The sequence below is a fragment of the Microcebus murinus genome, chromosome 10, assembly GCF_040939455.1.
Source record: "Microcebus murinus isolate Inina chromosome 10, M.murinus_Inina_mat1.0, whole genome shotgun sequence".
NCBI lineage: Eukaryota > Metazoa > Chordata > Mammalia > Primates > Cheirogaleidae > Microcebus > Microcebus murinus.
The window spans coordinates 41,072,938-41,098,009 of record NC_134113.1 but is presented as its reverse complement, the minus strand read 5'-3'; the positions used below and the strand labels follow the sequence as shown (position 1 = coordinate 41,098,009).

The 25,072-nt window shown below is 33.6% G+C and overlaps 1 protein-coding gene across 1 annotated transcript in view; it reads right to left on the bottom strand.

The window, feature by feature from the left end:
- Positions 1–2,330: 2,330 nt before the first annotated feature.
- Positions 2,331–25,072, bottom strand: part of CAPS2 (calcyphosine 2) — a 47,775-nt gene continuing 25,033 nt past the window's right edge. The window contains 9 exon segments of the mRNA XM_012751028.3: positions 2,331–4,213; positions 7,550–7,646; positions 11,317–11,442; positions 15,935–16,089; positions 18,057–18,133; positions 19,103–19,221; positions 21,580–21,673; positions 21,757–21,852; positions 22,723–22,797. Of these exon segments, the coding sequence (XP_012606482.2) occupies positions 4,038–4,213; positions 7,550–7,646; positions 11,317–11,442; positions 15,935–16,089; positions 18,057–18,133; positions 19,103–19,221; positions 21,580–21,673; positions 21,757–21,852; positions 22,723–22,797 (1,015 nt within the window). The 3' untranslated portion in view covers positions 2,331–4,037.

The window sequence follows — 25,072 nt, the reverse complement described above, 5'->3', positions numbered from 1 at the left end:
CTATGTTCATGAATCAAATTCATTGTGCTTAGAAGGCTAATTAGCTGGGCATCACATGTTGAATGAGTTCCATATAATTCAAGTGAATATAGTAGTCCCAGAGTAGTAAGGCCTTGTTGAAAAAGAGCTAGCTAAAACCTGCAGTCTGTGCATTCTTTATTGGGGTAATTTACAGCCTGTATGTAGTTGAAGCTTGCAGAATATAACACATTTATACTATTTGCATGATCTATGCCAAAATATTTTGATGCAAAACTGTTGAAATACAAAAACCGTAATTATTGCTGCCCAATAAATCACACATTTGCCCAGCCTTCAAATACTGATTTAACAGTTACCCCATGTCAGACACTGTGCTAGACACCAGGACCACAAAGTTAAATAAGATATTGTTCCTACCCTCAAGTAGTTTACAATCTAGTGGGAGAAACATAAGCAAAGGGAAGATTATAGTATGAAGTGATAACTGCTAGAGTAGGGGCACACTCGGGTGCCAATGGGGTCTCAAGGAAGGACAACTGTAATCAGATTTAAGAGTTTTTCTGACTAAACTTTTTAGAAGAAATGATTCTTGATGTAATTTTAGAAGGCTACTATGAATTAAGTTACATGCACTAAGTGGAGAAAATAATTTTAGATATTAATAAAAGTAGCAGGATAGGTATGAAAGAACAGAGGTTTGAAACCTCACAACCTCCATTTTAAAAGCTGTTAAATAGTTCAGAATGGCTGAAGGAGTGTGGGGAGTAAGCTGAGTGTATACAGATGAGCTTAAGGAGACCATATCATTTAGGTTTTATGTGTTAAGATCAGAGTTTGAATTTTCTGAAAGATATGGGTCATCAGGAAGAATTTTATTCAGGAAGTTATGCAAGTTTTTAAAAGATCATCCCAATATCCACATGTAGGATGGGTTGAAATAGGATTGGGGAGGAGGCAGAGTTGATGAAGGGGCAATACACCTGAGAAGTGGCACAAATTTAATCCAAGGCATAAGCATTGGAAACAGTGAAAGAGACAGATTCAAAAGTGTGAGCCCATAGGACATGAGAATGAGTGGATATATGGAGTGGGAGAAACACCTGGAATATCTCAGAGCCTTGGGCAGCTGCATGGATAGTGCTACTTACCACATACAAATGAGTGACTGACAACAAATAATGATTAAATTTACAGTGGCTCCCATATGAGGCATTTATTTTTTATTATATGAAACACATCCAATAAATAAGTTTTCCTTTGAAGTTGTATAACTTTAAAAATGGAAGGATATGACAAGAGCTACTTCTCATGATTGGATACTGATACATCCCTGTCAACTCTTTGGATTCTCTTTGGTCTTCTTTTGCATGGCTTGTGTTATAGAGGCTCATTCCCTTCTACTTCTTTAAGCAATTTCACTATAGTGTTTGTCCTTACCGGTCAACCGAGGGGTAATTACGGTTTATCAGGGTACATATTTTATTTCTGCAAGCACTACAAACTATAATCTCATGAAAGGGTATGTTAAACAACCTGCAGTAAACATAGCCCATCGTACACAATTCTCTCCTAAAGTAATCGTCAACAACTTAGACTCACGAGAAGTCAAAAGTAGTAAGTGGTATCAAAATTATGAATTATTCTAAGTGATGGTCTCTATGGAGAATCACTGGCTCATTAAGTCATATATTTATATATTATAAAACTTAAAACAGGGACATTTTAATCAAACTATAATTATTCCATTATGCAAATATATATCTTCCTTCCATTAAAATATAGCTAAAATTCCTATTTAATATCCCTTGCTTTCTAATAAAATGTGTTTTTCCTGAAAATTATGTAGAATTTTATTTATAGAAATAAAAACAATAAAATCAATGTATATAATTCCATAAATAGTATGGTTAATTAAAAAACAAATTCTAGACCACAACAAGCAAAAGTAACTTTCAAAGGTCTAGAGATCTATAAGCCAAACCTATAAAATTCATGTAACAACATGACAAAATATAGTTTAAGATGTTAGTTATTTAAATGATAATTTAGAATCTTGAAGACCATTAAGAATAAGATTTAAAAAATCAAATATTATGTTGTGCATGTTTGAAAATGTCACTTCTATTAAATGCTCTGCTATTAAATTGTATATTAAATAACATTTTACTATACCAAAGTCAATGAAGAATGCAGGCAGTGAGGCAAATTCAAAGCAGAATGATTTATTGTGTCACCAATTCTAACAAAAACATATATTGATTATGTATTTTCTAACTCTACATGGAAACAATGATATAAAATAATGAATTAATTATAAAAACTTATATCTCAGAAGTAGAGGTGTTTCCTACAAATAACTACATGTGAATATTTATATCAAGAAGATAAAGGTTAATAATGAGTATGTTGTCATACTAAGATATTAAATTCCAGAAGTACCTTCTCTCTCTCTTTTTTTTACAATATGACAGCTTATACATTTTCTGGTTATATTCACAAGAAAATATGGTGTATCCACTTTAAGAATAGGTTTTTGTTAAGGAGAGCTACATAAAAATTTATCAGCTAAAAATACTATATGCATATTGAGCACCCATAGTATTAGTCATTTTAACACAAGAACAATTTGTAGGGTTTAAGAGGGTTGGATGAATTTTTCCAAGAAAAAAATATGACTTAGAAATAGTTATAGACTAATTTCTGCCAAAACTTCTTCTAGCATATTGTTTAATTTCAATAATCTAACTGAAATAAAAATGCCAAGAAATAAAAAATTTAGTGAAAATAGCACTAAGAGGTTTGTACATATTTTCTTTCTGATATTTTAGTAGTAAGTTTTAGTACCTCCTCAAATCTTGAAAATTATGACTTCGAATTTATTGAGTTCATATATATCACACCTTTGATAGCATTGCCAAGTATAAATGGATAAAGTGATATTCTACAAAGTATGTATTTTCAGTTTTGAACCACTTATTTTTTTCTAATTTATGTTATATTAAGATATAAAAATTAAAAGTATGAGTTTGTAAATGACTCATAAAGTTATCTCTTCTCTCTATATTCCCAGGGAGAAGTATGGAATAGAGAATTTAGAAAGAATGATTATAATACAATGCATCTAAACATTAAATAATATATATTTAGAAAGATATAATTTAGTTGTTTGCTATTCCAAAAAGAGATGGTTAGAATATCATACGTTCATTTTTGGACACAAAATATGCTTTTCCATTTAGGGTAAGAATTGCTAAATTATCCCTTAGATCTAAATATACAATAAAAGTTAAATTAAATATAAAGAAAGACCATATATAAAGAAAGACCAAAATATAAAAGAAAGACCATAACTGGTTACTAGAATAACTACATTGTGCTCTGTTGAACAAACAATAGTATATAATTTAGAAGACAAAAATTTATAAGACAAGCCAGTGTTTAAATGGGCATTACATGGTTTATCCTCATCATTCTAAATATTTGGAATACAAAAAACATCTAAAATTGCATTGCTTGAAAAATATCTTTTGCATATCCTTTAATTCCTTTAACATTTTCATATGTTTAAAACATGTTGACCTATTTCAGTCTCATTGGCTTTGGGCCAGTTCCAATTCATGACATTAAGAATGGTGACAAATATTCTGAGGAAGAGGTAGCAAAAAAAAAAAAAAAAAAGTAAAAGGACAAGAAACTTGATTACTCTGTAGATGTTCTCATATAGTTTGATGCAGATGTAACTTTTCTATTGAGGCTAATAAAAAAAAAACCCTCTAAAATATATTCACGATAAGTAATAAACCAAGGAGACATAACTTTATAAATTTATAGACATGTGAGCATGCATACACATGCACAAACACACACGCACATACACACATACTCCTATATCTATCTTTCTGAATATTTCTCATTCTGGACTCAAATTTTTTGAGAAAAAAACAGAATAAAGGGAGTACTAGAAAACTATATTCTCCAGTGTTTTATCATACTTTACATTCAATTCATTTCTCCAGTAAAATGCTTAGTGCTGATAACATATTCATCATTTAAAACTAAATTCCCCACGGAGTACGTAAGATGTTAACAAAATCTTCATCATCTGCTATCCCAATACTTAAACCTTCATAGTAATCTTCAAATTCGCCATATGACACTTCATCAGACTTGCTGCAGGTATCTTTTAATGTTTCTAGAAATGATGATTTGATTTCTTCCTCTGTGGAATGGCCTGTAAAATAGCACTATGAAACAGTTTTCTTAAAAGTTCAATAAAATGACTAATGATAATAAAAGAACAGTCTAATGAAATCTTTTCAACAGTTTGAAATCTTATGTCAAACTACTCTCCAACTTATTTAAACATTAACTAGAATTAATTCATCTCATTAATTTGCCACTCCTTCCCTGCCCCTCCCTCTCTCTCTTACACTGATCCATCCCCAGGATTCTAGCATAGAACTCATTTTTTTAAATCATAAATTTTTTAATGAGAGAAATTAAAGATGAAAGGAGGCTAAAGTTGGTCAGCTAATACTCAAAAGAGAATAAAGAGAGGCTATATAATAGTAGAAAAAGGATCAGAAAACCTATGTGACCCTCTGAAACATTTTAAAGTTAACTTTCATTTTAAATAACAGGCTTCAATGGGAATACCATTCAAATCTTTGTCTAATGGAGTGGACAAAATTAGAGTGAGAGTTTGATTTTTTTTTTTTCACAAACCAGAGATTTTCTAGTAGACTTAGATAATAATGCATTGTAAACTGCCTTTCAAACTACAGGAATGAAATCTACTTTAGGTATCAAAAAGTTTGCTGTCTTTTAAAAACATGAGAAGTAGAGGACAAAGTGTTCAATGAAAAACATGTTAATGAAAAAGGACTAAATAATTGTGCTATGTATAAATGTTAATATAAAACAATAAAGTGAATTTGTAATTGTTAGTCAAGTCTACATATTAATCAAGATTTAATGTATATAAAAACGTAAATTTTGTCAGGAGAAATTTCTCTCTCTGTATACCATCTATACCTTGGAACACATGAGTTTTAACACACTTTTTCTAAGAAAAGCATTTCTTATTTAAATTTATATTTCAAATAGTCAAGAATTCCATACTTCCTTTAAATACTTTCCACACCCCAAAAAATACATACCCAGGAAACACCTACCTTCCATCATTTGTAACTAAATTTCTTTTGTTCCTCTTAAAGACCAGAAAATATTTACAACAATAAACATTATATTTCTAATACTATTTCACAGAAATATATTTGGGGTATCCCATTTCTATGAAACCTTAAAATACTTTATCCTAATGAATGATTTAATTTATAAAAAAGTGAATATCCTCTAGAGCTAAAATTAAATTATATATAGTATAAAAGTCTTAACTTGAAATTAATTATAAATTATAAACAATGTATATCCTAGAGATGGGCATATGAACAGATTATAATGTAAAAATAAATAATAATAGTTTTTTTTCTTTTTCTAAATACAGTAACAGGTTTTCCTCTTTTAAGATTATTTAGCTTGCCAGATTGTTGTCCCTAATGTGAATACAAAGACAAATTATGGAATTTCCGAAGCTAACAAAGGCTTATCCAACAACAAAAACAAAATCCTAATCAAAAATTTAATGACACATAATAAACTAAAGCTACTTAAGCAACCTAATTATTAGATGAGAAAAGACAAAAAGAAAAAATACACCATGTTGAAATCACCTAATTTTGAAATGAGTAAACTATTTAGTTACTTTGTTCTTATATTTAGCATGACCAATTAAAGAGAAAGAAGCAAAGAGGATGATGTGTTTAAAGGGAAAAAATATACCAAAGACAACTGAATAACACTAAAAATTCTCTTATGGTAACTGTTTTAATTTAAAGTCCTTAATAAGCAAAGTAAAATATTTTGATTTGAAATAAATAGTTAGAAATTGGGAAGCCAGTGATGATTAGCTCTAACCTTCATAACCAAATCTATTGTTTTTCTTTCACTTCACAATTAAAAATAATAAGTAAACCTCCATGCTCAGACAGATGCCAATGAACAAATAAATAAATGACAAAAAATAAACGATATACAAGGGTTAATGATGATAAGAAACCAAAATAATTACAGGGTTTCTTCTTTTAATATTAAGAAATAAACTTCTGCAGTAATAATATTTTATGCTATTTAATAGTATATAATTAAAATCATAAATTGAAAAGAAACCATTCACAAAATGTGGTCATAAATACTCATAAAAAGATGAAAAAATGACCAATAATTATATGAAAATATGTTTAACCTCCCTAGTAGCCAGGAAAATGCAAATAAAATGGCTTCTTTTTAACCTATCACATGAGCAAAAGCCAAATTGTTCACAAAATTGTGGAGGAATTCTCCAAAGAATGGAAGTGCTATTTAGTATAGCCATTTTACAATGTAATTTGGGAATAGCATTGAAAATTTAAAATGTGGGTTTCCTAGGGCCAGGGCTGTAGTGCCGTATGTGAGTGCCATCCCATGTCGCCGTCCCCACCATGCAGCCCCTAGCCTGAGGAAATGTGCATTTTAAATTTTAAATGTAGATTTTTTTATTTACCATTTTACTTACTAATTTTACTTACTATTCCCAAGTAAGCAATTCATTCTTAGGTATTAATATCACCCCAGGGAAACAGTAGAAAACAGACCTAGGGAGTCACAAATAAGCATATGCTGCTTTGTTGATTATATACCAATAATCAGAAATTAAAAGCCTGCCAATACAAGAATGGCTAGCTAAATTGTAGTATATTTATTTATAAAAAGAATAATATGTAGCAGATAAAAATAAGGTGGACTCAATGTGGATTAACATGGAAAGAGCCCCAAATCACATCATTGAGTATAAAATGCAAACTACATAACAATGTTTAGTGCACCTTTCATGTCAGTCCTTTCAAGGACTGAAATATATATGTTAAAAGATAATTTTTACTTTTATGAAGGGAATGGAATGAAAGAGGAGTTGTGGTGATCAAATGTTTTCTTTATAATAAGAATGCATTTATAAATCAATTATGTAAAAAATATAGTTAGAAGAAATATAGTAGGAAATGAATCTCTAGGATAACTTTGAGAAATTTACTATAACCTCAAATTTTGATAGAAAATGGTCATTGTATGTATTCTCCCATCCACAGAGAAATACACTCCCTCATTCTACCTTAAATACTCAAGTATAAATAACTGTATAAGCAAATATAGTAAAACTAAGTCTGAGAACCTGCACACATAATTACCTGTTCTCTAATTTTTTTTAACCTAAATTCCTCAGGATCTCCTAAGCAGAAAATAAGAGTTCTATATCGATTATAAATATCAAAGAGACACATAAGTACAGACAATAAACCCAAGAATTTTTAAATGAAGAAGGACAAATAGCTGTCAAGTTTCTGGTTTACAAAAATTGTTTATTTCCTTCCTAATGGCTTCAGTCTATGCTTTAAGTTAATATTATTTAAAGATATTACTTTTATTAACTAACATTTTAGAAATCCAATGTATTTTGACTCATAATAATTACCTGAAATTACTTGAGAATGCTTCTTTGCACAATAACATTTTCTTATGTCTATAATAGGCACACGTCCAGTTCTGTTGCAATCTAGTTTCATAAAGGCCTAAATAAAGAGCGAAATTTTATATATTTTAACAAAATCATTAGACATGAGAACCAATTTTCTATTTTGCGGTAGGCTATTTCTGAGCTATGAACAAAACAGTTGAAAAGTTTAGTTGCACCAAACTATTAGGTTGGTGCAAAAGTAATTGTGGTTTCAGACCATGAATTTTAAATCATTATAACCAGGCTCAAACACATCTTTATTAATCAAAATAGGAACTATTACAATCAACACATTTTTGCCAATGAGAAATAAGTTTGTTTATTCTTGTAGCATAAAAATCTGTGCTTCAGGATTCCACAAACTCTTGGAAAGCATTTTCTGTATCCTGCTGGTTGTGGAAGCATTTTCACTGCAAAGAGTTGTCAGATGCTTGAAAAAGTGGTAGTCAGTTGGCCAGAGGTCAGGGGAATATGGCAGACGACGCAAAACTTCATAGCCCAATTCATTCAACTTTGGAGTGTTGGTTTTGTGACATGCAGTCAGGCGTTGTTGTGGAGAAGAATTGGACCCTTTCTGTTGACCAATGCTGGCTGTAGGCATTGCAATTTTCAGCGCATCATATGGATTTGCTGAGCATATTTCTCAGGTGTAATAGTTTCGCCGGGGTTCAGAAAGCTGTAGTGGATCAGACCAGCAGCAGACCACCAATGACTATGACTTTTATTGGTTCAAGTTTGGCTTTGGAAGTGCTTTGGAGCTTCTTGGTCCAACCACTGAGTGGGTTGTCACCAGTAGTCTCGTACAAAATCCACTTTTTCTTGCACATCCAATAGAGAAATGGTTCGTTGTTGTTGTTACAATAAAAGACGATACTTCAAAACAACGATTTGCTTTTTATTTTCTGTCAGCTCATGAGGAACCCACTTATCGAGCTTTTTTCACCTTTCCAATTTACTTCAAGTGCCCAACGACCATAAAATGGTGACCTTGAGTTCTTTGGCAAATTTTCGTGTAGTTGTAAGAGGATCAGCTCTGACAGTTGCTCTCAATTGGTTGTTGTCAACCTCTGATGGCTGGCCACTGCACTCCTCATCTTCAAGGCTCTCATCTCCTTTGCAAAACTTCTTGAACCACCGCTGCACTGTGCCTTCGTTAGCAACACCTGGGCTAAATGCATTGCTGATGTTATGAGTTATCTCTGCTGCTTTACGACCCCTAAAAGAAAATCACTCGAATTTGCTTTTTGTTTAACATCATTTCCATAGTCTAAAAATAAATATAAAATAAACGGCAAGTAATATGTCATGAGCAAAAAAACATAAAGCAAGAGATGCACATTAAAATGATGTGTGACATAACATTTTTTAAAAAATGTATTCCAATATCAAACAGCACATTTCAACAAGACTAAAACCGCATTACTTTTGCATCAACCTAATAGTATTTGAAAGAAGCATAATAAATACAACAGAAAAGATACTGAAGCAAGATATTAGGAAACTTGTAGTCAATTAGAAAGTTCTACCACTTTCTAGCATCCTGACCTTAAGAGAGCAACTCAACCTCTGTTTTCCTGGCTGTCCAATGCAAACTGAAGAGTTGGGTAAAAGACCTCTTGAGTAACTTCCAGGTCTAGGATTTACATGAAACTTATAAACAGCCATAACAAATTGCCAGGTGGACTATTTAACTCAAGAAATGAGCTTGAAAATGTTTCATTACTAAAATTAATGAGAAAGTGAAATATATTTTAAATGAGTTTTGTTGCTCTGTTTCTTGAAATTTAACACTACCTTTTGAAATGCTACTTGTTTTACTCCTGTAATTCAGTGCAAGTCTGATATCACAAATTATTTCACTGGGAAGTGGAAGGGCCAACTTGCGTTGCCCTCCCCAGGGCAAGAAGACTCGGCACACAAATATAGCTCCGGGTCAAGATGCACAGCTTTATTGTGGATCCACACTCTGGAGTCTGGGTGATGGCGGACCCAGAGATGTGAGAGGGGGCCCCGAGGCTAGGCAACCTCAGGCTTATATATGCTCCCCAAGCCCTCCCTAAGCCCCAAGTACTGAAGTAGCCCCCCTTCCCCAAATAGAAAGCAACGTCCTTGTGTAAGCTGCAAAGGTGAGAGAGAGTCTGCGGTTGCGGTTTCCTGTATGCTCAGACTGCACCTTTCGCACCTCTCACTGGCTTTTCGCACCTCTCGTTGGTACACAGTCACCAGGGCGCTCAGCTGCACCCACACAGTCACTAGGGTGCTCAGCTGCACCCAAAACCTCCTTCCAGGAAGAAGATTGGGTACATAGAAATATACAAGCTACCCAAAGCAATATCCCATACTTGCAGAAGAGTCAAAACTAGAATCAAGTTTGTTTATTCACAACATTGAGTTCACAGAAATATGGTACCTGTTGTAGAATTAATTGTGTTCTCCCAAAAGTCATATGTTGAATCTTAATTCCTACTACCTCAGAATACAACACTATTTGGAAAATGGGCCATTAAAGAGGTAATTAAGTCAAAATGGAATCATTAGGGTGGGCCCCAATCCAATATGACTGGTGTCCTCATAAGAGGAGAGTGGGACACAAACAACACATACAAAGGGAGGACGATGTGAGAACCAGTGAAGAGGTGGCCATATGCAAGACAAGGAGAGAGGCTTCAGAAGAAACCAAACCTGCTGACACCTTGTATTTGGACTTCTAGCCTTTAGAACTATAAAAAAAAATAAATTTCTGTGTTTCAGCCACCCAGTCTCTGGGATTTTGGTATGGTAGCCCAAGCAAATGAATACAGCCCTTTATAACTCTTCCTTTACCAAGATTTATTCTCTATACCAAGATTTATGAAACAGACAAGCCTCCAGTTTCTATTATGACCAATCAGCAGGACATGTAAATTACAAATAAGTACAAATTTATAAACATTATGTGCCAATTTTGTTTAATTTAAGTTTTTTGTAGTATCTCTTGGCCAGTAAAAGTAGAGATTTTCATTTTCTATTTGAGATTTATACTTGATATAATTGTTTATACTACTCTACACAGAATAGCTGTGTTTCAACATTAGTTGCATATACATTTTACATTATGTACATATGCAAAAAAAAAAGGAGAACTACATTGCTCAAAACCATACTCTAAAAATGGCTACCAGAACCCTAGTAACTTGTAGTTTCCTACAACAATCAAGGCTCCTGTTTTTAATTCTAATCTAACATGATCATTTTAATCTTCATGTTAATATTTAGCATGCATATGATAAAAACCAGAGAAACATTTTTTAATGTTGATTCTAAAATAAAATATATTGAGCACTAACACTAAGAATTTTATATTTATTAACTCTTTTAATCCTAACTATATGAGATAGGAAACTGAAGCTCAGAGATATTTTATAATGCATATAGCCATGTAGCTACTAATTTATGGAAGCAGCACTATATGGAGCTAGTAATTTATTAACCAAGATTCGATTTCAAATTTTATTTTCATTTTATAATATTTTTCTAAAACATATGCATAAGTTATTTTGCTTTATTCTGGGTATATCTATATGAGTATGTGCTTGTTTGCTTTGTGTTTTACTAAACCCAACATACATTACAGGTAAATAAAATAGATTTAAAACATTTTAAATGGTAATTCATTATAGTTTTAAAATAATAAACCTAAAAATCTATTAAAAGTAACAGTTTCAAAGATTACTTAACACAGTTACCTTTCGAACAAATGATTTCCTATATTCATTCATTTCACCAAAAATGGCACGTTTGAATTCTCTGTAATCAACTTTGCCATTGCCATTACCATTGGCATTCAGAATTAGCCATAAAGACTCAAAATCCTAGAAATAATCAGAGATCACTGTTACATTTTTAAGTCATATATGGTCACAATAAAATCATCATAGTTGTATTTTGTTACATCTTTTGTAACCCTAGATAAGATAGCTCATTTAATAAAAAAATTCAAAATGTAACATATAAATCCAATCAAAGCCGCCAAGAAAGCTATTTTAAGAGAACTTTGTGAACAGTTCTTTAAAATTAGGAGCCATTTAGGAGGGACAATAGCTCACAAATTTATCTTTCTTAAAGTTTTGTTTTATTTTTGATTGACAAATGATAATTGTATATATTTACGAGGTACGATGTAATGTTTTAATACATGTATACATTGTGGTATGATGAAATCAGGCAAATTAACATATCCATCACCTTAAATATTAATCATTTCTTTGTGATGAGAACATTTAAAATCACTTTTTTAATAGCCATTTTGAAATATACAAAATATTATTGTTAACTATAATCACCATATTGTGCAATAGACCACCAGAACTTACTCCACTGTCTAACTGAAACTTTGTACCCTTGGACCAATTTCTCTCCTTTCTCTGTATCTCCCCCCTGCCCCCCACCCCCGCCACACTCCGGTAACATAATTTATCATTTTTAGTTCAATTTCTTTCTATACAAAAAAATATGGTATTTCTTTCTATACAAAATATATAGTTATCAGTTACTCAGTTTTGAATATTCAATTATTTTTAATGTGTTAGATCTGTAATTAATTCAAAAGTCATTTCAAATTCTGGAATGCCTCCAATAGCATTATAACCACTAATTGTATTTTTGCTAGGTTCATGCTTGAAAGTATAGATTTGAATGACTCTAATATCACTCCATAAGTTACACTGAAAAGTGTAATTTTGAATATATCCTTTATACCAGTTTGTTCACTTCACCGTTACCATTTATGCCTTTGGCAAATGCACTATTTGATAGAAAGTGCTGTTCACATTGTTCCTGACAACAAATAAATTACAGCATGCATTTTCTCCAACTCAGGTAAATGTATTTTCAATGTTTCAATCAAGCTGTTAGCTTTAAATGAGACTGTAAATAAAACACCTAGTAAGGTGCTTGGAAAATAATAAGTACTCAAAAAATATTCTCTTCCACTTCCCTCTAATTTTTTCAAATAAAACTTTAATTAGAAGAACTAAATCTCCAGTTGCCCTCCCTTCCCTCAAATCTCAACAATCCATGCATTTTTCTTTTTTTGGTCTATCATAATGCCCTGTCTATTATGCAAGACTTTAAGTGTCTATGCAGTTGAATTAAAGATGAATTTGACCTTTAAAATCATGAGTAATAGAGACCAGAGAAGACAGATTTGCTCCCCCAAGTCATGGAACACTAGAATTAAAAGATACTTCTTGATGCTTAAAATAAGTTATTTTCAAGACTTAAGATGTTTAACACAATTAGCAACAAATTTATGTAACTCTTTCTTGCTACGTCATGGTACAGAATGGAAAATAATTCAGTTGAAAAAAAGCTGAGGTAAATTCATTGATAGTATCTCCACATAAATTAGTCTATTTAGGGTGTATATCATTTTTTTACTTCAAATCAGGGATAACGAATATGCCTTCCCTCAAACATTCTCTAGTTACAAAATTAGACCCAGGTTAGTAATTTTTATGTTCTTATTCTTGAGCCCTTTGTATATTCTCATCATTGCATGAGCAGTTTCCAGTGATATTACAGAAAAAAAACAGAGAATATTATTTAAAATATATGAGAAAAAGGGCAAGCTTACTTATATTTTCATAATCTATGTTCACCCTCTGTTGGAATTCTTATATAATTATTGTACTTTTATTCCCAAATCCAATCATAAAAATTTAGCAAGCCAATCAAAAAGGGTATTGTGGTAATGCAGAAAAAGTGCTGGATGGAGCCATATTATCTGGATTCTAGTTCTGTATCAGTTATTAATTACTTGTGTGTGATATTATGAGATTTAATACGTGTGTGTGTGTGTGTGGGTGTGTTTATCCGTGGTTCCTGGTTCATAATTCCTGCAGCCCTCGTCACAGTCTTGTTATAATGTTGGGGCACCATAGGCCTCAGAAGCAGGCCTCAGAAAATAGAAGCTCTCTCTCTGACCTTCTGATGCCTTCCTTTCACCTGCTCCTTTCTCTTCCCAAGGCAGGAATCTTCCCTCATTTTTCTTAGAGCCGACCATAAATAAAGAAATTCTCTGACCTAGTTTGTCTGATTGTAGGCCATTAAGACTCTCATTTTGGAAGGTGTCCTGCCCTATATCCTGGAAGAAGGAATGCTGCACAGGGAGGCCAAGAAAAATCTGGACAGGCCTTGCTGAGTTTCCCCACTCAGTCTGTTAGTATGAGATCATATTGTTTTTTTTCTAATCACATTCCTACATGGTTGTTAATCATGCCTATCCCATGAAGTCTCCATAAAAGGCCCAAGAGGACAGGGTTCAGAGAGCTTCTGAATAGCTGAACAGCGGAGGTTCCTGGAGGGTGGTACACCCAGGGTGGGCATGGAAGCTCCACGCCTCTTCTCCATACCTTGCCCTATGTATCTCTTCATCTGTATTTTTGGTAATACTCTTTATAATAAACCATTAGACATAAGTTTCCCTGAGTTCTGTGACCTGCTCTAGCAAATCAGTCAAACCCAGAGAGGAGGTTGTGGGAACCTCAACTTGAAGCTGGTCGGTCAGAAGTTCTGAAGGCCCAGACTTGCAACTGGTATCTGGGGGAAGGGAGGGTGCAGTGTTGTGGGACTGAGCCCTCAACCTTTGGGATCTGAGGCCATTTCCAGGTAGACAGCGTCAGGGTTGAATTGGATTACAGAACACACAGCTAGTGTTTGATGCTTGGTGTGTGAGGAAACCCAACAACACCTTTGGTCACAGAAATATTCTGTGTTGATTGTTGTGGTGTGAAAGCAGAGGAAAAACACAGGTTGTGTATTTTTTCCATTCACACCTGTATGACTGTGAACAAAGATGCCACAGCTCTCTAATTTCCTACTGGTGTTTTATTTTTTTAATCTATGAAAGGAAGAGGTGAAGTTAGGCGATCCCTGGTGTGTATCAGTAGGTGGGCCACAAGATTAAACATCATAAAAAAACCAAAAGACAGGTATGTCAGAACAATATTAGACAACATCATACTGGCACAGAATTTTACAGTTGATAAGGCATATTCCCATGTAATTTTTTCATTTGAGCCTCCAAGCAACTCTGACTATAGCAATTACTTCTGAATTGCTCAGGCAAAGCCTGTCAATCAGTGAAGTTAAGATACTTGTCCAAGATCACACAGTTCAAGCAGTAGGCTAGCTAGAACATGAACCTAAATCTCATAAATTCAATTTCCAATGTTCCCTCCACAAAATATTAATACATTACATCTATGTCAAAAACCATTGGAAGCAAAAGAGAACAATGCAAGCAAGAGAGCCCTGTATCTTAAATCCTTGAGGGAAATGAGTTTCAAGTTCACATACATTTAGAATAAAATACAAACTTCTTAGTGTGGCCTGCAAGACTTTAATGTATCAGACTTATTTCTCTCCATTCTTCTCTTTTCCTTCCTTCCATACATCTATTTATTCAAAATAATGCATTGTCTATTTATTTAGCACTTGCCACATGTCAGGTTCTATTTGAGGTGCTAGAAAAAGAGCAGGAACCCAGAAGCACCCTGATTGGTCCCTGCCCAGATGGGACTTACATTCTACTTGCAGGCAGAGCCAGACAAATGTACAAAGTGGCATGAAAAATATGAAACAGGAAGTTGGTACAGAAAGGACCAGGGATCAGCTGGAGGTGTTCCTTTAGACACAGTGTCAGGGTAGTGCTCTTGGGAGAGAAAGCTGTGGGCTGAATGTTGAGAAAATCCAGCATGCGAAGACCTAGTGAAAGATTACTCACAGCAGAGGGAACAGTATGTGTGAAGATAACCATTTGCAGTTTGGGGAACAGGCCGCACTCCCCTTTTTAATTCAAGCCTTAACATATGCTTCTCCTTTTAAGGAAATACTCACTGTCTGACCCACTCTCCTCCTTGTCTCTTGTCTGGTTAATTCCTCCTCATTCTTCAAAACTCAGCTTGATTGTATCTTCTCCAGGAATCCTTCCATGATCTTCCCTCTCCTTCCCCATAACCTGGTTTGGAATTAGTTACCCATCCCATGTGTTCAAAAAACATTCTCTATTTCACATATATTTTGTTTTATTTTCATTCTCCTTCAATTACGAAGATCTTCAGAGTACAGAGCATGCTGTCTCAAAGCTTAGCACAACACCTGGCTATTAGGCTCTTAATAACTATGTGATAGAGGAATATTGAAATTTTAAAAATCAACAGAACTTATTGCCTGATGGTTTAACAGTGATAATAGGGTATAAAAGAGAAAACAAATGAACTACTAAAATTTCAGTTAAAAAGTGAATAATGACACCCAAAAATTATATCTTATTTGCTACAGAGAATTTTCTATGGTACATACCTTTTCAGACACTTGTAACTGAAATACTTTTAGAGCTTGCTTAAAATCTGCCTTATCTAAAAATCCATTTCTTTCCTTGTCCAATTGTTGAAAATATCTTCCCAATCCAGTCAAAATACGAACACTTCTTTTATGTAGTTTTTCTTTTAGCACATCTATTCAACAAAAAGCCAAACGAAAACTAACTGTTCTATGCGTGAATGCATCAAGCTACAGTTATCTGTCTTGTAAGAAAATTAAAGTTGATGTAACTGAAATAAGGCATGTGAATATTCAACCAAACCTTGTGTATGACTGACAAAAGGTTTTGGAAAACAGAATAGTTTTAATAAAGAGAATTAAATATAAAATCACATGCAAATATGCCAGAACTATAGCACCACTGTGTGGTGAAAGTGTTGTATTTTAAATACAGGAAAATAATGTTTGACTTTATCAGCAAGAAAATAACCTAAATGTTACAAATAAGACCTTGGTGTTTATTATCTGATTTCTTTATCTAACCACACCCACATCTTTAATCCTTTTTCCTTGTCTTTGTTGTTTATCAACTGAACTACAAAATTGATGCCAGGCAAGTCGCTCAAAAATTAATCTGTTCAACATTTTTTAAACAGTTTGAAATCTTCAAATTGTAAGTTGTATGTTAAGTAGCATCAAGGCTTTGGAACACTGTCCTATACTTATATGTTTAAGGTAACCCCTCCTTTCAGAAATTCCTAAGAGGTTACTTTCTTAGGTGCCTGGCAATCTCCTTCTAGCTCAGTTATTTCACTTAATGGAATTTTTTCCATATTTACTTAAGAAAATATTAGTAAACTTACTTACTAAAGCAGTTATTGGATATAATACATTAGAGAAAAGAACAAATGTCACTACCTTTAATAATTAACCATGATAGAATAGAGAAAACTATTTACTAACAATGGCATCAAGAATATTTGAGAGTTCAAATACCAATCTCAGACAACTTTCAAATCTGTTTCTTGCCTTCTTACTAGGACTTCCCTTATCTTTATAAATCAGGATTCACCAAAATTCATAAATTATATGTTAATTACTGTTATTACTTATCGCACAAGTAATACACAAGAAATACCTTTCTCCCTTCTAGACTAGGAGATCCAACAAAGGAATCAGAGCCTAGTATACTGCAATGGCTATAAAATTGGACTCTAGGCCGGGCGCTGTGGCTCACGCCTGTAATCCTAGCTCTTGGGAGGCCGAGGCGGGCGGATTGCTCAAGGTCAGAAGTTCAAAACCAGCCTAAGCAAGAGCGAGACCCCGTCTCTACTATAAATAGAAAGAAATTAATTGGCCAACTGATATATAGAGAAAAAATTAGCTGGGCATGGTGGCACATGCCTGTAGTCCCAGCTACTCGGGAGGCTGAGGCAGGAGGATCACTCGAGCCCAGGAGTTTGAGGTTGCTGTGAGCTAGGCTGACGCCACGGCACTCACTCTAGCCTGGACAACAAAGTGAGACTCTGTCTCAAAAAAAAAAAAAAAAAAAAAAAAAAATTGGACTCTAGAAACAAAATTTGTAAAATGTTTTAGCATCCAGAGCTGACATATATCTTATTTATTGTTAATACCTACAACAACCCTGAAAAGTTAATTAGAGAGGTATATTACCCGCATTTTAGAGGTAAAGAAAGACATATGAGGGATTTCACCTAAGTCTTACATCTATTGAACAGCAGAGTCCAAAGATAAATCTGGCTCCAGTCTAGCATTTTTTTTCTTTTATACCAGGCCACCACAAATCTCTTTAGGATACCATCTAATATGCCAGACAAGTATTATGTTACAAAAATCCCTGTTACATTTTATTCAGTTCATGAGTAAAACCTGTATTACCTAGTAATGTCTAAAATTAGTAAACTTACAATTCACATAATACTAGTTATTCAGTTAGGACAATTAAAGCAGGAGTAATCCTAAAATATTTCCAATAAATAAATAAAATATTTTAAATACAGAAATATTTTCTAAAAATATATTTGTAAAATAGGCAAATAGAAAGTGCCACTGAGAAATATCTGGAAAATACTATTTTACTGAGTACAAACAAAAAAGGTTGAAAGTTCAAACTGCTTGAGAGCATAGTAATGACACATACCTTGAATGGCCTTGATGACCAGCCTGTCATTGGCTTCTTGAGTGATTATATCATCTTCATGTTCTACAGAAGCAGTTCTGCCATTGACATGTTCACAATGATAAAAATATGTTCAATTTTACAATTTTGAGTATCGAAACTCTAAGCTTTTCCTTGCTCCAGACTCAAAGAAACCCTCAAACTTGGAAGAATGCTTAGCATTTAATCAAGTCCCGATTTTGCCTGCTGCTTTGATGCCCAAAAAGATCAAATCAAGAGCTGAAATCCTTAAAATGTTCCAAGAACTACCTGTGAACACACTCATTTTTGAGGCTATTTCAATGTTCCTTTAAAGACTTAACTCAACTATTAAATTTAAAAGCAGTTTTACCTTGCAAAGGTATAAAATGTAAAAATGTTATTTTAAAAAGCCCTCCCAACCTCCACCTGCCAAATGCATTCACTTTTAGCATTACAGTAAATGACAAAGAAACACAGACTTCCTTATAGCCAATTTATGGGATATGGTCTCTCTATATATTAATATATAATATTACAAATATACATACATATATATTCCTACGACTAAAAAATTCATTTAAAAGCATTTTTTATTCATAGCAGTATTTTTTCACTATGCATTTTATCAATCAATGAATACTATAAGCATATGGGACCCAAGAATTTTTTTTAATGCTAAAAAAAGCATTGTAATAACAATGTGGGGAAAATTGTTGTAATATTGTACCAATATCCCATCTTTTAAAACTTATTACTTTGGTAGCATTTAGTAAAATAAAAGCCTTAAAGCAAAGGCAAATTAATAAGGTATCTTTAACATAAAATGGGAGTTTTTAAATCTTTAACTGATTGTAACTGTTCCCACACATGGAGTATATTTAAATATAATACATTGCATAAAATAAACACATATAGCTATGCTTTATTTTTTAAAAATATAAACCTTAACTAAAGGCCAAATGCTTTGTAATAGAATCTCATTTTAAGACAATAAAAAAAATAGTCTTTCACTTACTTTCAAAATGACAAATGTACATTTGACTTACTTGAGAGAATCCAAAGCTATTTGATCAATATTTGTGATTCGGAGTATAAGTAATGTATTTTCTTTTATGCTTTCTGGAAGGCGGGGATGATCAGAATTCAAAAATGTCAAAGTTGCACCCTAAGGAAATGAACAGATGACTTATTTAAAGCTATTAATAAAAAGTATATAAGAAGTAAAATACAACCAAAACTAATTTAAAATATTTGATTTTGATTATATGTGACATGATATACTTTAATAATTTTTTTAAAAGGTATATATTTGTAAATTACTTAGAAAATACCCAGGCTTCAACTACCTAATAATATAGAAAAATAAAACAACTAATCTCACAACTAATCTCTCAATTAGAACAGTGTTCTATTTAATAATCTATGTGAACAAAAAAAGCAATCTGAGAAACTCAGATATTTTTATAAGAATCAGAGGAAGAAAGATCAAATTAGTTCAATCGAAATTACAATATCCTTACATACAAAAATAGAGCTATTGGCCCACAGAAAGATGCATCACAAATTGAACTTTGAGAGTCATCACAGTCTTTTACCTAGTTCTTTGATGACAGACATTGCATTACTATAAAACCTAATTCTATTTTTTATTTTGATGCTTTAACACATCAAAGCTTCACCAAGAAAATTTCTACCATTTTTTTTTTTAAGAGACAGATCTTGCTCTGTTCCCCATGGAGGCAATGGCACTATCATAGCTCACTGCAACCTCAAACTCCTAGGCTGAAACGATCCTCCTACGTCAATCTCCCAAGAAGCTGGAATTACAGATCTGCTTAATCCTAAGAAAAATTCTTAATCCAAAGTTAGAAAATTCTTATTTTAATTTCTGAGTTGCTCAAATAAACATCACCAGTGTAAGGACAAATACAAATTCAAAATAGAGCATAATTCTTCCCGTTGATTATAACAGAATAGATTTCCCTCTCCTCTTGTTTCTTAGAAAATTTGAAGTTATAATGTAAGTACTTTCTCCTTCCTTTGAAATGTATATAAATTCTTTCAAAAATTAGATAGGCCTATTGTTTGCTTTATGACTCAGAAAGGTCTTTCTGTAGGACCTGTGAGCCACTCTTTGAAATGCAAAACTCAAGGGAGATAGCGCCCCTATCTCCCAGTTTCTATGAGAGGCTAGGAGCCTAACTTAGGCACTTTGCTCCAAGGGCAAAACCACCTCCTGTCACAAAGATGTGAAGAGTTTGTTTCTCCTCTGGATAAAGCCTATTAGCTAACACAGAAAATCACTCCAATTACCAGGTGAATCAAGGATGAACTATGTGTGACAAATGGGGCTGTCAAGCCCTCTTACTTGAGGACTAATTGTTTATCTCAAAAACATGTATGTGTAGGAGTGAAAAGGGGATGATCCCTTTCCTCCCCATCATCAGGCTCACAGCCAACATCCCTACAACAAAAGACAAGTTTACAAGAGCAAAGCGATTACTTCCCAATATACTTTAGCCAATTCTTTAATATAGGCTGCTTTTAACAAGTTCCAACTCATATCTTGCCCCACCCCCACCTTGAACTTGGATCCTCCAACCAGACTGAAATACTTCCAGTTCTCCATATAAGCCATGTGATTTCTTGCTTTCATTCTCCGCATGAGCTGTCTCCTCCATGTGGAAGCCTCTACCCATCCTCACTTATCTCCCTATCCCAGCCTAGCTAATTCCTAGTCAAGGTTAGATGACACTTTCTCCAGGAAGCCTCTTATCACTTCACAAAACTAGATCATTTCCCCTCCTTTCTGGCTCATCTATCTGTGCTTCCAATTAGACTGCAAGCAGGAAATGGGTCTAACTTACTGTTCTATCCCTAGTGCTTAGCATATGAACATATATTTGTTACTTGAATGGTCACGGTAGATAGTGATGCATTTCAATCATGATATAATATGTGAATATGATTTAAAATGTAAGACCACTAGACAAAATATAACATTATCCACAATCCACTCATTATAGGGAATCGTGACATACTATATGCCAGGAATTTCCCAAAGTGGGAAAATCACAAGGAGGATAGATATATGACAGTTCTAGAAGCCAATACCTCTCCATATGGAGGAAACTGTATCCTCAAAGGATGAACCTGCTTTAGGTGGAGGTGCTACTAGTAGCACTCCTGGTGCTACTAAGGTAGCCACTTACCCACTAATACAGCTTTGAAAAGCCTTCCAATGTACCAAGAGACAAGCTTTCCTGGGAACAACCCACATTGTGGAGTATGAGATGTTACAGAGAATAACTGCAATGCTTAGATTCAGACTATTAAGATTGGAGCCAGGGAGGCAGAAACTCCTGGGGAAACATCAACCATTAACTCATCACATAAATGTCCCTGGTCAGGAAGGAGGAGAAGAAATAAATTGAAGACTAGAAGCCCTGCCACTCCAGCTCCCCAGGACCCCACAAAATCCAATGCCTGGTATTAAACATTTGCACACATACACTTAACTTACAACATAAAAATCACCAAGTTGGTACTGTTTTCCTTTTCTTCGTCCACACTGATGATGATAAATGTTTTTGTGAATAAAAGGGAGCACACTTGTTCTAGAAGTTAAATGAAAAAAAATGCACAGTTATTTATCTTCTTAGAATTATCTTGAGAGTTCTAACAATGTTTTATGGCATACCTATTTTTCCCAAATTGTCGATATTCATAAACTGTAAGGGATTGATCATGAGTGAAAAAGAACCCGATCAGCTCTCTACAAGCATCACGTCCGTTTCTAGAAAAATAGAATATTAAATTTTTTTCAAATAGAAAAATTTCAAATTAAATAATAAATGACAATTGTGCATCTCAAAGATGGATAGCATGACTCCCTGGAGTGTGTGGCAATGAGTGAGGGTTACAATAAGCTATAGACAAAACATGACACAGCTCACTGAAGTATCAATCCAAGTTAGATTTGGATAGAGAAAAAGCTTTATCTTATACTGATATGAATATGGATATGTTACAGTGTAGATTACTAATTCAACACAGACTTTTAGGATAAAGTGGAATACCTTACAAAAAAGCTTGTGAGAAGGCACTCAAAGATATATACTTATTATCTTTTATCATCATAGAAAAGTTTAAAATCACTGAACAAATATGATAATTTAAAAATACATTTTGCCAAAAATACATATACACAAAGAACATCAAGTAGCATTATGTGTGATTAGAAGTTTATGAGACTGAGATAAAACATTTAAGAATCATTTTCTTTGTCACCTGCTGCATCCATCAATAATCTATTCAGTCATTCAAATGAAATTAAATAAAGCAGTTTATATAAAGATTAACTTTTAGTTTAGAATCTTCTAGTAGTAATATATCTTTTAAAAATTAACTTCTAAGTATCTTTCTAAAAGACATTTATTTAAAATCACTTTTAAAATAACTTTTAATTAAAACGTTTTTCTTACAGGTTCATGTTTCCTATATTTTTCTAATAGATTAGTAGCTATTACATAAAAATGTTTCTTTAAAGTCACTTAATTTTTCATGTAAATGATACAAATTTATCTCATTATTATTATTTCTATTTGAAAAAGAAAATATATTTTTATAATCATGGGATTAAAAAATTTAATAAAATCACAATTACCTTGATATGATCCTACCATCAAATTGTACTTTATGAGAAAGCACATTTTCAGTTAATGTAGAATGGGTTCTTATCCTGTTAAGAAATACATTTTGTCAATAATTTTTGAAAGGTACTTACATTTGATGTAAATGATAAACACAGAAAAAGATTATGTTAATATTTTGAAACAGCACAGACTGGATAAAGATGAAGGTACAGCCGGGCGCTGTGGATCACGCCTGTAATCCTAGCTCTTGGGAGGCTGAGGCGGGTGGATTGCTCAAGGTCAGGAGTTCAAAACCAGCCTGAGCAAGAGCGAGACCCCGTCTCTACTATAAATAGAAAGAAATTAATTGGCCAACTGATATATATATAAAAAATTAGCCGGGCATGGTGGCGCATGCCTGTAGTCCCAGCTACTCGGGAGGCTGAGGCAGAAGGATCACTCAAGCCCAGGAGTTTGAGGTTGCTGTGAGCTAGGCTGACGCCACGGCACTCACTCTAGCCTGGACAACAAAGCGAGACTCTGTCTCAAAAAAAAAAAATAAATAAAAAAAAATAAAAAAAAAAAGATGAAGGTACAATCTCTTTTTTTTCAGATTGCTAATTGTAGCAAGCACAGAAGAAATCACCTTGAGATACAGTACATAATACATGAATGACTTTTATGTTAGAAAATACAGTATCAAATTGCTATACAAGTAAATATTGAGCAGAAATAGCACATCTGTGACTGGCACTGTTGCAGGGCTACCCAAAAGCCATTTCTAACCCTATTCTCCTTTGCCTCCCTCCCACCATAGAATTTGCTGTTAGCCTCTTGCAATTCAGTGGGATTAAGGGACACAGTGTGCAAATAAGCTTCCAGGAAAGACTTTCTCTTGTCCTGATCAGAGCATGGCATGGGAAGAGTTCCTGCCTGTGAATGTGACAGGGATATGATGCAGCAGCCACTATAGCCATCAAGCCACCACATCAGAAAGGCCAAAAAGATCCAGGGAAGCCAGCCCAGAGTTGTCATATCACTGAGCCACTGAACAAAAACCCATAAGGGCCTATCTCCGACCAGCTAATTATATAAGAAAAATAAATCGTTTCTAGTTTAAGCCACCATTAGGTTTTTAATGATGGGTAGCTGAACATTCCTTATCCAAATAACAGAATAGTGATAAAGAGTGGTGGATCAAGTCTGAACCTTGGCATAGGTTAGTTGTTTATTTACTCTTTGTGACCTTAAGATAGTACTGATTGATCTCATGAAGGCTGCCAGCCCTAAAATTCTGTTTAACAACACAAAGAAAAACCCAAATGCACTTATTCTGGCTCTCTACCACTAATAATCTCTTTTATATTGAGAGATTTGAGGATTCAATGATATATCTTTACTTTCCTTCTCAAATAATTTTATGACATTCCTCCCACAAGAATGCAGTGTAATGAAATGGCAATAATGTAAATAGTAAGTAAGTATGTGGGTCATTGGGATCTTGAATGCCATACCTCCACAAAATCTAGGTATCTACAAAAAGGAAGCAGGACACAGAAAATAAGAGATTGTAAACCAAATGAGAGTTTGTGAACACAGAGTAGAGCCATGAAAATTTAGTCATCTCAATTCAATTTAATCCACTGGGATTAATGTGTGTACTGAATGTCCACTGTGTGCCTGGAACAATTCTAAATGCTGAGAAAATAACAGCAACAATAACAGCTACCATTATTGAGAGCTTCCTAGACACTAGTCATTGTTAAAATCATTTTAATGTGTACTGCTTTATTCAATACTTGCACTTCCTCTGAGGTAAGTACTATTATCCCCATTTTACCAATAAATTTTACACAATCAGAGAGAGTTAAGTCAATCGCCCAAGGCCATATGAGTAATAAATGGCAGAACTAGAAGAAAACCTTCCTCTTAACCATTACATTATGTTACTTTTCAATGATAAACAGAACTCACTTTAACAATGATAAGTTGAAGTAATAGCTTCAAGGGCTCTACAGTCTTCATAAAAAGATAAAAGAAGTAAATATGCATTTATATTTATAAAATGCAAAGTGCCATGTTGGGTTTTAGGTGCCTAATAAATAGCACAAATGCTTCTCTCTACCCAAGTTCCTAACAAATACAGAAAGAAGAATCAGGAAAATAAAAGTTTATTATTGATAAAGCTGTTAGAAAACATGGCTTAGATATACAGCGACAATAAGCTAAATCCTTAACTCTAGAATTGAAGACTAACCTACTCACTTCTATTGGGTAGGAACTCTGTAGAACTTAATGCACAGGGTATAATGTGTACTTAGGTAGACAACTGCCTCCCAGGAAAGGGGAAAGGAAAGGCTGCACAACACGTGCCAATTCTTG